The 13706-nt window shown below is 40.1% G+C and overlaps 1 protein-coding gene across 3 annotated transcripts; it reads right to left on the reverse strand.

Annotated features, from left to right (window-relative positions):
• Positions 1–441: 441 nt before the first annotated feature.
• On the reverse strand, positions 442–12598 carry IFT52 (intraflagellar transport 52). Of its 3 annotated transcripts, XM_075059138.1 has the most exons (13): positions 12313–12598; positions 11310–11397; positions 10915–11044; positions 9964–10039; positions 9805–9876; positions 8810–8936; positions 6576–6662; positions 5805–5873; positions 4892–5046; positions 3208–3295; positions 2003–2111; positions 1344–1489; positions 442–753 (listed from the first exon to the last, which is right to left on the reverse strand). In XM_075059138.1, the coding sequence occupies exons 1-13, from the start codon at positions 12429–12431 to the stop codon at positions 706–708; spliced, it is 1314 nt and encodes a 437-aa protein (XP_074915239.1). In that variant the 5' UTR covers positions 12432–12598; the 3' UTR covers positions 442–705. The 3 variants fall into 3 exon arrangements, 2 of the variants coding, with proteins under 2 accessions (XP_074915239.1, XP_074915252.1); XM_075059151.1 differs by lacking the exons at positions 11310–11397; positions 12313–12598 and adding an exon at positions 10280–10398 and having other exon boundaries at positions 10915–11039; XR_012654641.1 differs by lacking the exons at positions 442–753; positions 1344–1489 and adding an exon at positions 2848–2992.
• Between the last annotated feature and the right edge of the window lie 1108 nt (positions 12599–13706).

A 13706-nucleotide genomic window follows, 5' to 3' on the forward strand; every position in this document is an offset into this window, starting at 1 on the left:
CCTGAGTTTCTGCACAGTATCACATTTTCTTAATAATGATCCATTAAATCTTAGTGTCTTTTTCATCCAAATACTGTCTCTTCTTTTCAAAATGATGTATTTCCAGTCTCGTATGAGGCAGCGATCTGCAACAATGTCATTATTGCTTAATTTCAATTCTTCCCCTCCCTTGGAAGAAACGTTTTCCTTCTACAGTAACAAACCCACCTCTCCTTGGTTCACTTTGGCAGAGAGACAAAAGGAGACTGCCTCAGTCTAGCATATTTTCAGCAGCTCCTGTATTTATGGTTGTATTTTCTTTTCCACAGTTCACAAACCAAAATAACAATCTTTCCCACAGTGCAACTAAGGACTACATGTACACCAGGAGAACCCACAATAAGCCTTACTACAAGAAAATAAATACTAGAGTCAGGAAGAAGGACCCAAACGACATTGTCTTAGTACAAGATTTTTTATTCATATATTACAAAATTACAGTTTCAATAAAGAAGTAGAAAAATAGGGAATTATTTGGGAAGTGCTTGCAAAATACAAGCACTTCCTCAAAAGGCATTAATTATCCAAATTACTACACATAAATGATCCAAACATTCAGTGAACTACTGAGATGGCCCTTATCAATATGCTGAACACAGAGGTTGAAAAAAATGGAAAAGTATGTTTTTACTAAAAGGTCTCTCTCAAACTGGGGAAACCCAGGTCTCAGTTACCATTCTGGAATCCAGCTTCACTTGTGTCAGTATCATGCTCCTTATGTAAGGGAAGAGAAGGGGGAGAAAAAAAAAAAAAAGAAAAAAAAAGAATTTTAACAATAGGATAGAAATGTCAGATTTTCGTCTTAACTAGACTCTTTGAGAAAAAGGGAAAACTTGTTAGTAAAAACAGATGATCTGCAAATATGCTCCAAACAGAATTTGAAGCGTCAAATTTACCATGAAGAATTATTTCAGCACAGTACTGGTTGTGAGTAAAAATGCTGGTTTCACATCTACATTGTAGCATTACCACACACTGTGAACATTCATGAGGGCACGCTGCTTTTACTCAATGCACCATTAATGAACTGTATTTAGCTGAAATTACCAAAACTATACTTGCAATGTATTAATCCCCCCATTAAAATAAATGAGAGACTTAATAAATTGAGCACTACACATTCTATACAGATGAACAGTCATAAGTATTCTGGATCACAATTCGCTGGTCTAATTTATTGCACACAAATGTCTTAACACATCACTGTACCTCTTGCCTGCGACAAGTGTAGCTGCTACAAAGATGTATCAGCCTCAGTGGTGATACTACCAACTATTTACTTGTAATTCTGTTATTAAAAATACCTGATTCAGTTTCTTAAACTCAACCACTTGGAAGAAAATGTGCTCCAGGATATGTTTGGCATCTTGCTTTTCCTTTGGGAGTTTACTTGTTACTCCTAGGATATCGCCACATTTTCGTATGTAAAACTCCAGGTCATCATCAGTACCTAAACAAGCATCCCAGAGAAGGCGGCAGTTGAATATCACACGTTATCTGTATCAGCTGGGCAAAAACTTACTACACATCTCCACTTATTGTTGGCATTCTGGGAGGTTAAGTCCTATAAGCAAGTTCAATGGACTAGCCATGATGTATTCCTGCAGCTAGTACTTACTCATCTTGGTTAGAGGTAAGGTGTGTTTAGAATAATCTGAACATTTTAACTTCAAAGCATAAAAAGATGTGAAATAAATCAGCAAGAGTGCACAAAGCAATTTATGCATGATATAGGAAACAGCAGGCAGAAACATAATAGAATGCCATGTAACAAACAAAATAAAATGTCATGGTACATAAAGTCATGTTATCAATTTCCAAGGCATTCCAATTTCTTGGCCCAGGATGACAGTAGTGGATTTTCCTAAGTGAGGCCCATGTTTTAAAACAAAATATAACAATTTCCCTCCAAAAATTTGGACTTTATATATAAATGTGTAAACAATCAGTCTGCTCCACCTACATTTGTTTGTAATCTCTGCAAGACGAGCTTTCTCAGAGGAAAAAGTTTCATCCAAGTCAAACAGCTCCAGAGGGGGAGGAGGCAATTCTCTGAAAGCAGGTGGAAAAACCTTGAAGAGAAGAATTAGCATGCTTTATTGCCATACATTCTTCTTACACTTTACAGATCTCTCAGACAACAGTTTTGGACTTAGACTGGACTTGAAGACACCTTTTATAAAGTCAAAAACAACTCCAAAGCCCACAGTAAAAGGTACACTTTTTAAAAAACTCCATTTATATTTGTAAAAATAACTGAATATTCCAAAAGAGTTTAGTCATGAGTATGCCAGAATGATCACCTAGCATCACAACTAGACATACTGCATTTGCAGTTTGTTTTTAGTTTTGCTCCATGAGATCCGGGTGATGGCTGAGATACCTGAGGTACTAAGTTCACTATAACAGCTCACCTTGGAAATACATTCCCACTAATTCTGGTAAGATTATTTTCTTTTTCATGCAGTCACCACTTATGCCACAAGTTGCACTTGGGTTTTTAAAGAGCAGCGCATGAGACACTACTTTCAGTTGCACCCCTGCAGGTATAACGATCCCAGTACTGTTTCTTTGGTGGCTAAGGTAAAGTAGGATGGAGCCATGATGGCAAAAATCAAAGATACCTGCTTTTCGAAATAAGTTTGACATCACCGTAGCTGGTGTTGTTGCTGCCAGCCCAAATTTCTGCTGGTAAAAGTTTGGTCAGCCCTTGCTGTAAAAGACCAACGCTCCACTTTCTACTTCCCCAAAGGATATGGGAGATGGAAGAAGAGTGGGACAGACTGGCTTTTCCCCTGTATTACTTACACCACCACCACTTTCTGAAATACCACATTCTGTTTTCACAGCGAAGGCTGAACCAGCACCTCACAGGACTGGGAGCAGCTACTCGGCCGAAGGCTTACATACATAAGGCATTCTGCTGTGGTAACAGATGTTGCATTTTCAAGAGCTGTTGATAAGAATTAAGTGTAAATAAGTGCTCTTTCCTAAAAGATAGTCCCTGCAATGTATTCGACTCCCGAGTGATTAATTATTACCATAGCATTTCTCACTTTTTTCTTTTTCTTTTTTTTTTTTTTGAAAGAACTATGGAAATGACACATAGAGGTTTTACATGAAACGGAAGGGTTCTCTGTGCATGGTATTAGCAAGGAGATTACTCACAGCTGGCTGGAGGACAGGTAGTGGAGTCTCAAATTGAGGCTGAATGAGTTGGAGAGGTTCATGTTTCACATTCAGCTGTTCATAAGCTCTGCAGCACAGAAAAAGACAAAGTATATGAGAGAAGAAATGATACAACATACATTTCCACTTGCAGGCTATAAAGATGAATTTTTCTGAAGACACCAGGGACAACATTATGCACAGTCATAGCATTAAAAAAAAAAGGGATGCCTCATTTTAGAAGGATCCCAGAGACCTATGTATCAATAATAACTGACTTCTACAGTGAGCGAATTAGTTAAAATTATGAGAGAGAAGAAAATAATGATAGGTAAATATATTAAGATGTGTCATGGTTTAACCCCAGCCAGCAACTAAGCACCACACAGCCACTCACTCACTCCCCGCCCCCCCCCCAGTGGGATGGGGGAGAAAATCAGGAAAAGAAGTGAAACTCGGGGGTTGAGATAAGAATGGTTTAATAGAACAGAAAAGGAGAAACTAATAATGATAACACTAATAAAATGACAACAGCAATAATAAAAAGGATTGGAATGTACAAATGATGCGCAGTGCAATTGCTCACCACCCACCGACCCACACCCAGCTACTCCCCGAGTGGCAATTCCCCCGCCCCCACTCCCCAGTTCCTATACTAGATGTGACATCCCATGGTATGGAACATCCCGTTGGCCAGTTTGGGTCAGGTGCCCTGGCTCTGTCCTGTGCCAACTCCTCGTGCCCCTCCAGCTTTCTCGCTGGCTAGAGATGAGAAGCTGAAAAATCCTTGACTTTAGTCTAAACACTACTTAGCACCAACTGAAAACATCAGTGTTACCAACATTCTTCGCATACTGAACTCAAAACATAGCACTGTACCAGCTACTAGGAAGAAAATTAACTCTATCCCAGCTGAAACCAGAACAAGATCATAAAAAAGAAGGAAGTCACACCTCAATTCTTCAAGCAACTTTTAAAGGGATGAACGTGCATGAGGAAAAAGCGCTTCAGTTCAAAATGGTTTTTCAGGAAGTCCATAACCAAAAGCTATTTTAAAAAAATATTTGTTACAGGATCAGAAAGGAGATCCCACTATGAATTCACATCCAGTAAAATACAAGAAATAGAGAGTAAGAAGAAAGAGTGTCCACAACTGAGTGTAGTTTCATGGAATCTCTGTTAGGCCTGCTATTATTCAGCGTGTTCACACACGATCTGGATAACAGATGAGTTATGAGGGACAAAGCTGCTAGTGATACAAAACTGGTAAAACTGAGTAGCAGATAAATCTCAAGACACAGTTATTGGGAAATGCAAAGATGAACAAAATGCAGCTTCAGTAAATGGCAAGTAATTCAAAAGTGGAAAAACAACCAGCTCTCAGTTATCACTCCTGAAAGTACCCAACATCACTGCATACAATTCTACTAAAAATATTAGTTCACTGAATCAGCAATAGTCAGAAAAAAGGAAAAAACAATGTCAGGAACTACAGTTAAGACAAGAAACGAGAAAAAACATCACTGTCACACTATACAAATCAATCTTCTGGTATATCCATATTCAGAATGCTGCCTACAGCTCAGTCCCTTCTGCTCATAAGCAGACACAGTTAAGCACAAATAGAAAATGCAGAATACAGAATGGAAATAAATAAATAAATAAATAAATCACAGCTGCTCACTTGATAACTGAAGGGAGGGCACTTGTATCCAGCTGATAAAGGGATGTATCAAACAGCTTTGTGAAGTCTCTTGGGTTCTCGTCTCCTTCTTGCAGACAGACTCGCAGTTGCTCAGACAGCGCAGCTGTATCTGGGAGCAGGTTATAGTCTGAAATCTGAACACACAAACACACACAGATAGACACACCTATGATTTAAAAAGAAAAACCCATTTACATAGTCTCTTTCTAGTTTCTCTCTCACCTAAAATCTCATCTAGAAATAATTATTTCACTCTTTACCAGGTATGACCCTTTGCAGTGCAGCTTACTAGATTAGTAAACTGTGAAAACTCTGTTCTCCTAGCTGTAAACCTACACACCATATGGACGTTGTATCTGGATTTCTGTTAATCCTTTAAAATTAAGAGAGACAGCTTACTAGTCAACTGTGCAAGACTGTTGTTCTTTTTATGCACACAGAGTATACAATTTTATCACATACAGTATTTCCAAATAAAAATAGTGTTTGATACATCAGTTAAAAAAACAACTAAAATTGATACACAGGTTGATCTCTACTCATCTACAGAAAATCTGTCTTCACTTCATCCACACTCCTCTTGTCTGAGGACTCAGAGCAAAGTGCAAACTTACTACACTGGAGCAGCAAATGATCTCATAAACACGGGCAAATTGGAGAGAGACTTTCACAAATGAAATCTGATAACAAATAGCAATCTAAGTCTGACAGATACAATACCAATATTTTTGATGCCTAATCTACCTGTCTACTCAATCTTAGACCCTGAATAAAGGGTCTGCAACAACAGCATCCATCTAGCTGTTAACCACTTTGTGCTAAACACACAGTTTGCCAAAACTGGTGCTGCTAGATCACACTATTATTTACCTCCTTGTGATGCATCTCTTACCTCAGGGTCCTCCATATCCATCTGGTTTAAATGGATATCTGATGTTGTGAGCCACTGGAAAAGCACATCCTGGAGAAAGGTGAAACTTAATTTCAGGAGGGACCGAGTAATCTTAACATTCATTTAATGCTTAAACATTCATATTAAATCTATTGAATAACAGACCATGAAAAAAAAGAAGAAAATGGGTAATAAATCAAAGAATATCTGTGGAGAAAATACAAACTTTATCTGTATTTACATATGGAAGCAATAAGTCATGGCAATGAGCATACTTTACATGACGTGCATAATTTCAGGAACACCTCAGCAGGAAACTCCCCTTCTTACACATAACAATGCTACATACTGCACTTTGTAAAGTGCATTACAATCTCCAGGTATCAGAAACCATATACACAAAGGTTTATTATTAATCAGTAGCCATAATCAAGCACTAAAGAAGCTTAGAAAAAGTAGTAGACAAAAAAAAACCCTACTTAATATTTAAATATCAACAACAATAAAGCAGTGAACAGAATTAGGAAAAGCTTTTCAGAGTCCTATAACATAAATAATAAACTATATCTTTAAAAACTCTTTCCTGTTAGTTGTGCTTTAACAAATTCCTCAGGATGTTAGTATTGGGTTAGAATCTCCATACTGAATCCATTTCATAGCTGTCTTGCTCTATGATGAAGCTAGTAAGCTTGGATTGCTTTGTAAGCACTGTGAAGATCCACTAAGGTGTTTTTTAAAAAAAAACAAAACAAACAAACAAACAAAACTTACCATGATCTTACCGTTTTCTTCTTTATCTAAATATTGATCACTGAACATGTGGGAAGATCCCAGCGCTGCCATCTTTCCACCTTGACTCTACCAACAAAGAATACAATACAGCAAAAAATCCTTCCAAATCACAGTTTTAGAGGCAATTGGTAATGCTGTCTAATTACAAAGTGATTTAAAAAAATAGAAAATTTTGGAATAACTAGTGGCAAAAGCAGCTTCAAACTTGGCAAGCTCACAAGAGCGCAGCAGCATTTTAAGTATATATGCTCTTAAGGCTCATAAATTTATTAAAAACACTGATCTGCATTTCGTAAGAGTAGACAGATAATTGACTGGCAATCAAAAAAACCCCCAAAAAACAGAGAATATCATCAACAATAGCTGCACTTAGGTTATTTTTGCAGAAAAAGAACACTTTTTTCAATCAAGTAAAAAAGAATTAAGTGAAACGAATGCTTTATTAACTTTCTGCAACCTATTCTTCAGTATTCAGAATGTAAACATAGAGGCCAGTGACATGCATGCATGTCAATACTGCACATATTCATGTCAGCTAATGACAGAAGAGTTTGGTAGTTTTATTATTTGAAAGCTAAAATGCAGAATATGCAGGTCATTACATTTTAATTTAGCTAAATTAAACATGCATGAAAATGCATTCATGAAACATCTTTGGAGTTCTTCTCTAAGATACCCCTTAATCCATCCATAAGGACATACATAAGAAATAGTTACGTTTTCAACAGAACAAGAAACCCTGTAATGCTCCCTGCACCAACTGTGAAACTCAAGGCATAATATAACCATGAATACTGCTATAACGAATTTGAAGATAGATCAAACAAAGCTCCAGTTTGTTTAACAAATTTATGATGTTTCATCCTCCATGTTTTGCAAGGTTTTAACCTGAATTCTACATGCTTTACCCACAACAGAATAACTGGGCAGCATCCTCTGCTCTTACTTTCCATTCCTTCACTTTCTATTGCTGTTCTTTACCGTATCTCTTTTTCACTCCAAGAGATCTTGTTTTCCTTCTACCAAGTTTCTCTGCTCTGCTTGAGAGACAACCTCTGTCTCTGGCTTAATTTTCTACCCTTGTGTCTGTAAATTCCTTGAGCTACATAGGAAAAACGATGCCATCTATTTGACATTTATGTCATGGTATTATACCAAACGAAGAACTATCAGTATGATGCGTAATGGTTTCCACTGCACAAACCTATTACACTTCAGTGATTAACCCATGCAAAACACTTCATGGAGGTGCAAGCAATTTATATGGATTTCACTTACAGCATAATTTAGTTGTTATAATTCTTAGAAGAAAACACTCCTCTTCATACCAATTACATGAAGCACATTAGACCCCATATAAACAGGCACAGTCTTGAAACAAGAACACCAACCAACAAGGCTATAAACCCAGAGTTAAGGCTTTATATAACTTAGATGACTTATGTCACAAAAAGACAACTCTATCATTAATGCAAGTAATGTCACTATTATCATGGGTGCAAAATTAGGCACGGGTCTATGGGTCCACTGGATCTATGTGCAAATATTGTGTGGGATTTTATTATACGTTACCCTGACAGCTGCAGATAAAATGCAAGCAGTAAGTGTACTTTTAAGTTCACCTAATGCTGCTGTATTATCTTTTATTTACGAAGTTTATTTCAGCCACAACATGGGTGGATGAAGTTGGGCATCCTCAGGAAAAAAAACAACACCTTCCTAACAAAGATATCAGAAAAACACAGTAGTGTTAGAAACTCATCTACATAGTAAAAAATGTGTTAACATGTTTACGTTCACTAACAATATTAATCCTTTGTGGGCTGGATGGGTAAGATAACATATAAAAATCTACTGGTGCCAAGGTGACAGTCCTCTTCCTTAACTCAATATGGCGTATTTATGAAGCTAACGATAATCTTACTTACTAAATGATCACTAAAACAGGGGGAAAAAAACCCTCAAACTTTAAAGAACTGAAAATATCCATCTGTCAATTAAACAAATATATAATCTTTGCTGACCACCAAATTAATTCTCCTTTGACCCCAGGCAAAGTTTTCCGTAAAAGGAGGCAGGAGTCACTAGGCTTATCTGGAATTTGCAGATGTATCAAAAATAGAAGTGGATATGTAAGTACTCCCAAAAATATGCTCACAATTTTTGTGGGGGGTAGGGGGAGAATGCATGGCTTGTCACATGCAGAGTCATACCTCATGCTGATAGAAAGCAAGAATAGGCCTGTTGAGCGGGAAGCAGACAGATCCTGTTGACAGAACAGCCACTGCTGGTTTCATCACATTCAGTGTGGCACCAAATGGATACACAAAAGTGAGAGCTCTGCGGGAAATACAGAAACTCTGTAAGTAGCTGCATGTATCAAGTAGGCTGGACATATTTATAAAACTCAGTCTACCTAAACTGCAAACTGTAATTGTGCACCGGTGGTGGAATGCCAAGAGGTATCCTCTTGAAAATTCAGATCATTGTAACAACGCTCCAGTCTCTTTCTACAGGTTCAGGTTGACAGTTTGTCTTAAGGAACAAAGAACACTCTTGATCTCTGTTTGTACACTTCCGTATCTGAGAGAAGAGTAGGCGTATTTAACTCACAGATGAATATATATTCTGGAACAAAATTACACAAAATGTTTTTACACTTACGTTTTTCCTTGTAATCAACCACATGGTCATTTATTAGTCTAAAAACTAGCTTCAAGGAAGAATACAAACCTTTATAGTTATTTATGGAAAAGCTGTATTCTTCTCAATGCCTTTTCACTCCTCTGCAGCACAGAGGGATGGAAAGCTAAAAATTGCAATAAATATCTATCTTACCCTGGATTAAGACTCTTTAAAAAGATGTAGGGTTGCTCATGCCTGCAGCCAGACCACCCACTGTCTAGAGGTTATTCATATTTACATTGTTTAATCAAATTCAAATCCACAGACTAGGGGCAAAAAAGATCTGATCAGGAGAGTAATAATTCCCTTCAAAACCTATCACTCCTGCTCCTTCGTTGGTTATCAAGTAATACTAAACAGATTCTCCTTTCCAGATACAACCCTGAGGAGGAAGAAGCTGACATAAGAAATACATTAGAAAACCTCAACACAAGCACAACACGCTCCTGCTAGATTACAAACCTGCTAATTCCGAGTTATTCTAAATCTTTTCATATCAGCTTCCTCAAAGAAAGACACTTACTGTGAGTCATGTCCACTTCCATCTTCATCTGTTGTCTCATGCACTGTTTTTCTTGCAGCTTCACTGATTCCCCTACAAGATGTTGAAAAGCAAAACTTACTGAAAACAACACGGATTATAAGAGTTTACTGTAAAGATTTATATACCCCAAATATTTACCTATTCAAAACTCCATCAGAGATTAGTGCTTCTTTTGGGTGGTGGTACTTGTAATACACATTTCGTACTACAGCATCTTGAAGAAAGAAAAAAAATAAAGAAATTTACATTTTAGCTGATCAGGGTGCTACACATAGCAATGAAAAATGAGTTTAGCTCTTGGATTCCCTGAGTGTTTGCTTCTAACACCACAAAGCTGGCATGTGGCTCCCAAAAGAATTCAAATTAGCCTCCACTACCATTTTCTTCTGAACATACATATTTAGAACAGGAATATATTTGCAATTTCAAATAAAAATATGAAAAATAAGCATACCTCTGTGTCTTCTGCAAAGCAGAAGAGGCAAAAGGATGATCCAGTTAAAAGAATATGTATCAAGTTTTACAAGTTCAATTTTTTTTTACACATCTTCCAACAGCATGATTAATTGAATACTGTCGATACAAAAAAAAGGCATAGTCTAGAAATGTCACCAAAGACACTAAAAATATTTTATGTACACTAAGACACAGTTGTTTTGGGTTTGTTTTTTTCACATTGGCAGTACAAAACCTAATGAATGGCATTTTATTGGTCTGCTAAAGAAAAGTGCCACTGTTTATTCAGGGCGAGTATGAATTGATTCAATCCATTAAAACACGTGGAAAAATGTTTTAAATGAAAGGCTTTTTAACCAAGAAATGTCACTAGAATTAATTTTTGTTAGTAAATACCATTAAAACTAACAACCACAGCAAAGGAATGGAGATGGCTAAGTTGTCATCAAGGTACTCTGCCCATGGAGAGCCTTTGGTGTGGTCCAGTATTACACTGCCATGTACATGTAGATTTCAAGAAAAAACATCTCTTAGAACAAAAGGTACTTTGTTAGAGGGATCTGCTTGGTTTATATCTACAAAGGCTGAACCCATTCTTTAGATTTTGCTGAAAATGGATAAATAAACCATTACCATTATTGAAAACGATCCCGTATTCTTCTAACAAAAAGTTAATATTTGTGCCATATCGTGACTCTCCGCCTTCTCGTAGCATCACCAGGATGGCTCCACCATCCTCCAGGAATTTCTTCAGAACTGAAAACTAGAAGACAACAAAGCTCCAGAAAAAATCCATGTGAAAAAAGCCACACACAAGACTGCAGGAAGTTATACTGAGATGAGGGAAGGTAACTGAGTCTGCCTGCTTGCAATTAACTTGATCCTATGAGAAAAGCATTCAGATTTCAATTGGTGTAAATTCATTCAAAAGCAGTACTATTGCAAAGTCTTCTATGTTGTTCTTTTCTATTTTGCATTAAACAAATCTTAAAACATAACTAATTTGCAAATAATTATTGACTTCTTACCTCAGCAGCACTGAACTTTTCTCTTGGCCCTGCCGTAATCCACAATTTTACCCCAAACAGTTTCTCAGATGTGATCTCATCTTTTAAGCTATAAAAAGATTAATAAAGATGTGTTATTCTTGGATACAGTCCTGAACCACAATTTTTTTTCTTTTTTTTTTTTTCTTTAAAGGACTGGCAAATAAACACAAAGCAAATCACTTCAATCACTTCACATCCTTTTATCTGGGTTTAAAGTTGACAACTTGAGCAAAAATAATCCTTACAAATTTCAACCCACTGAATAGTAAAGCCCCTCTAACAAGGTACTGCGGCAGATCCAGAACTGGTATAAACTGTCACAGCTGCTATTAAACTTTGCACCTGAGGAGCTCTTATTCTTTTTTTCTTTTTGCTCTAGGCACATTTTGTAGTGGTCAGGCAGGCAATATCATATGCACAACAGCTGTTTTGTTTTTATCCCAAACTGTACATCAAGATAGACTCAAAAACCTGCATCAGGAGTTTCATCCTTGTAACTTACGTGCTCTCTCTTCCACAGATAAGATAGCTGGAAGCTCCAAAGACAGAGAGCTATGGACAGCATCCAAAAGTGAAATTATAGCTAATGCCACAGAGTGCAATCAATGCAAAAGAGAGATCTTAGCTTACAATATACATTCCCAAAGGCTGTTTGGGTATTCGATGCAGACCACACACAAATTTCAGGATCTCTCTACCGACTGCAGGTGCCCCAGCCCTTACCCACCGGGGCTGCACAGTGGTGAGGATGAGGCATCCTAGCCTCTTCGCTCAGGAGGGGCCGGTCTCTCCCTCGGAGATGAGGTGGATCCACACATCCTGGGCCGGCTGAGAGAAGACTCTTCTCCACTAGCTGCAAGGCACCTCGGGGCGCCTCCGGCCCTGCCTCTGAAGGACCCTCAGACCACAGAAACGCGGCTTCTCTCCCACGCCAGCGCTTCAAAAAAAGCTGCCGGCAGTTACTCAGAAAGCTGCCCCTCACCTCTGTATCTTCCAGTTACCGCGAAGCCTTTTGCGCAGGGCCTTGTAGCTGCTGGCGAGAGTGAACGCCTCCCCTTTGGACGCGTTGAAGACTATGGCATTCCGCAGGCCCCTCTCCATAGGGTTACCCGGGGCTACCGCAGGGGACGCCGCAGGACGCCAGCTCTCGGGACGTGAAGCGAACCGCCGACGCTCCTGCTCCCCGGCGGGACCCCCGCGGCCGGCGGAGCGGGGAGGGAGAGCGGGGCCGGCGGCCGTTACCACCGCGCGCTCCGCCTAGCAACGGGCCGGCCACCAGGCGCATGCGCGGAGGCCGAGGCCCCGAGCGCAGAGGTCGCTGCGGCGGCTTGTTCCATTCCCAGAGGGGGGGGGAACGGGACGGTGCCACTGCGGCGGGCTGGGGGGGAAAGGAGCGCGGCTCCGCAGCCGGGCCGGTCGGCCCTCGCTGTGCCCGGGCCCGGCGGCGGGAGATACCGCATCCTCGGCCTCCCGCCGAGGTCGGTGTAGGCCTGGCCCCGGGCAAGGCCGGCGCTCGGCCAGTGACCGCTGAGGCCTACCCCGGAGCAGCCCTCGCCTGGCAGTGGCCCAGGGCAGGGCTGTGTCCCCTCAGGTAGCTACCTCCCCCCCTCCCCAACAGGTTTTTGGGCCTTGGACCCAAGTAAAAGCCTATTAGCCTCGAGTAGGGACTTTTTTTTTTTAATTAAAGTTTCAGTGACTTTTTGCATGCAGCCAAGTGCTGAGGTACAGCCACTCTCAGGCACAGTATAACACCAACACCCACTCCCTGCTCTCCTCACACACACCCCCCACTCCCTTACATACAGGACAGAGAGGGAAACACATCGGTATATGCACTTTAATATAAACCATGTCATACTTCTGACAACTTCAGCATGTACAAGATAAAGTCTGATAAAAAAAAATTGTTCCAGCACAAGCTTTGCAACAGCGTGAGCATCACACAACTTCTTGAGGGGCCCTTGTTTATCCCTGTGTTGCAGTTAGAAGGTCTTAGCCCCCTTTCTCCTCCCCACAGCAACAGAACAAAACTACTTTCAAAAAAAGAAAGTGGGAAGTGACATTCAATGAGTACATCAGCCTTTAAATTAAGGCAGAATAAAGAGCTGTTCCACACCAGCAACAGGCATTTTCAGTCGAGCGCTGGAGCCCGGAGGACCGCTGCTGCCCTCCCCGTCCTGCGTGGGGGGGCTCAGCACCGCTGGCCACCCCAGCGCAGGGTGCGGAGCTGGGCTCAGGCTCCCCTCGCTGCGTGCCCTCCTGTGCCCCATGGCGCTCCGGATCGTGCTCGTTGCAGTAGTGTTGGTGTGCCTCAGGCAAGTCAAGCACATGCTGTGAAGTGACCCCCCCACCCCACCCCATGCAGGGTTTGGCCAT

The sequence above is a fragment of the Buteo buteo genome, chromosome 2, assembly GCF_964188355.1.
Source record: "Buteo buteo chromosome 2, bButBut1.hap1.1, whole genome shotgun sequence".
NCBI classification, from domain to species: Eukaryota; Metazoa; Chordata; class Aves; order Accipitriformes; family Accipitridae; genus Buteo; species Buteo buteo.

Excerpts from the sequence above, each read along its gene's own strand:
- IFT52 (XM_075059138.1), bottom strand. The coding sequence starts at position 12,431 with ATGGAGAGGGGCCTGCGGAATGCCATAGTCTTCAACGCGTCCAAAGGG. Across the intron at positions 10,040-10,914 it reads CGGGATCGTTTTCAATAATG|ATGCTGTAGTACGAAATGTG; the intron begins GTAATGGTTTAT and ends TCTTTCTTCAAG. Across the intron at positions 5,047-5,804 it reads TGGATATGGAGGACCCTGAG|ATTTCAGACTATAACCTGCT; the intron begins GTAAGAGATGCA and ends TTGTGTGTTCAG.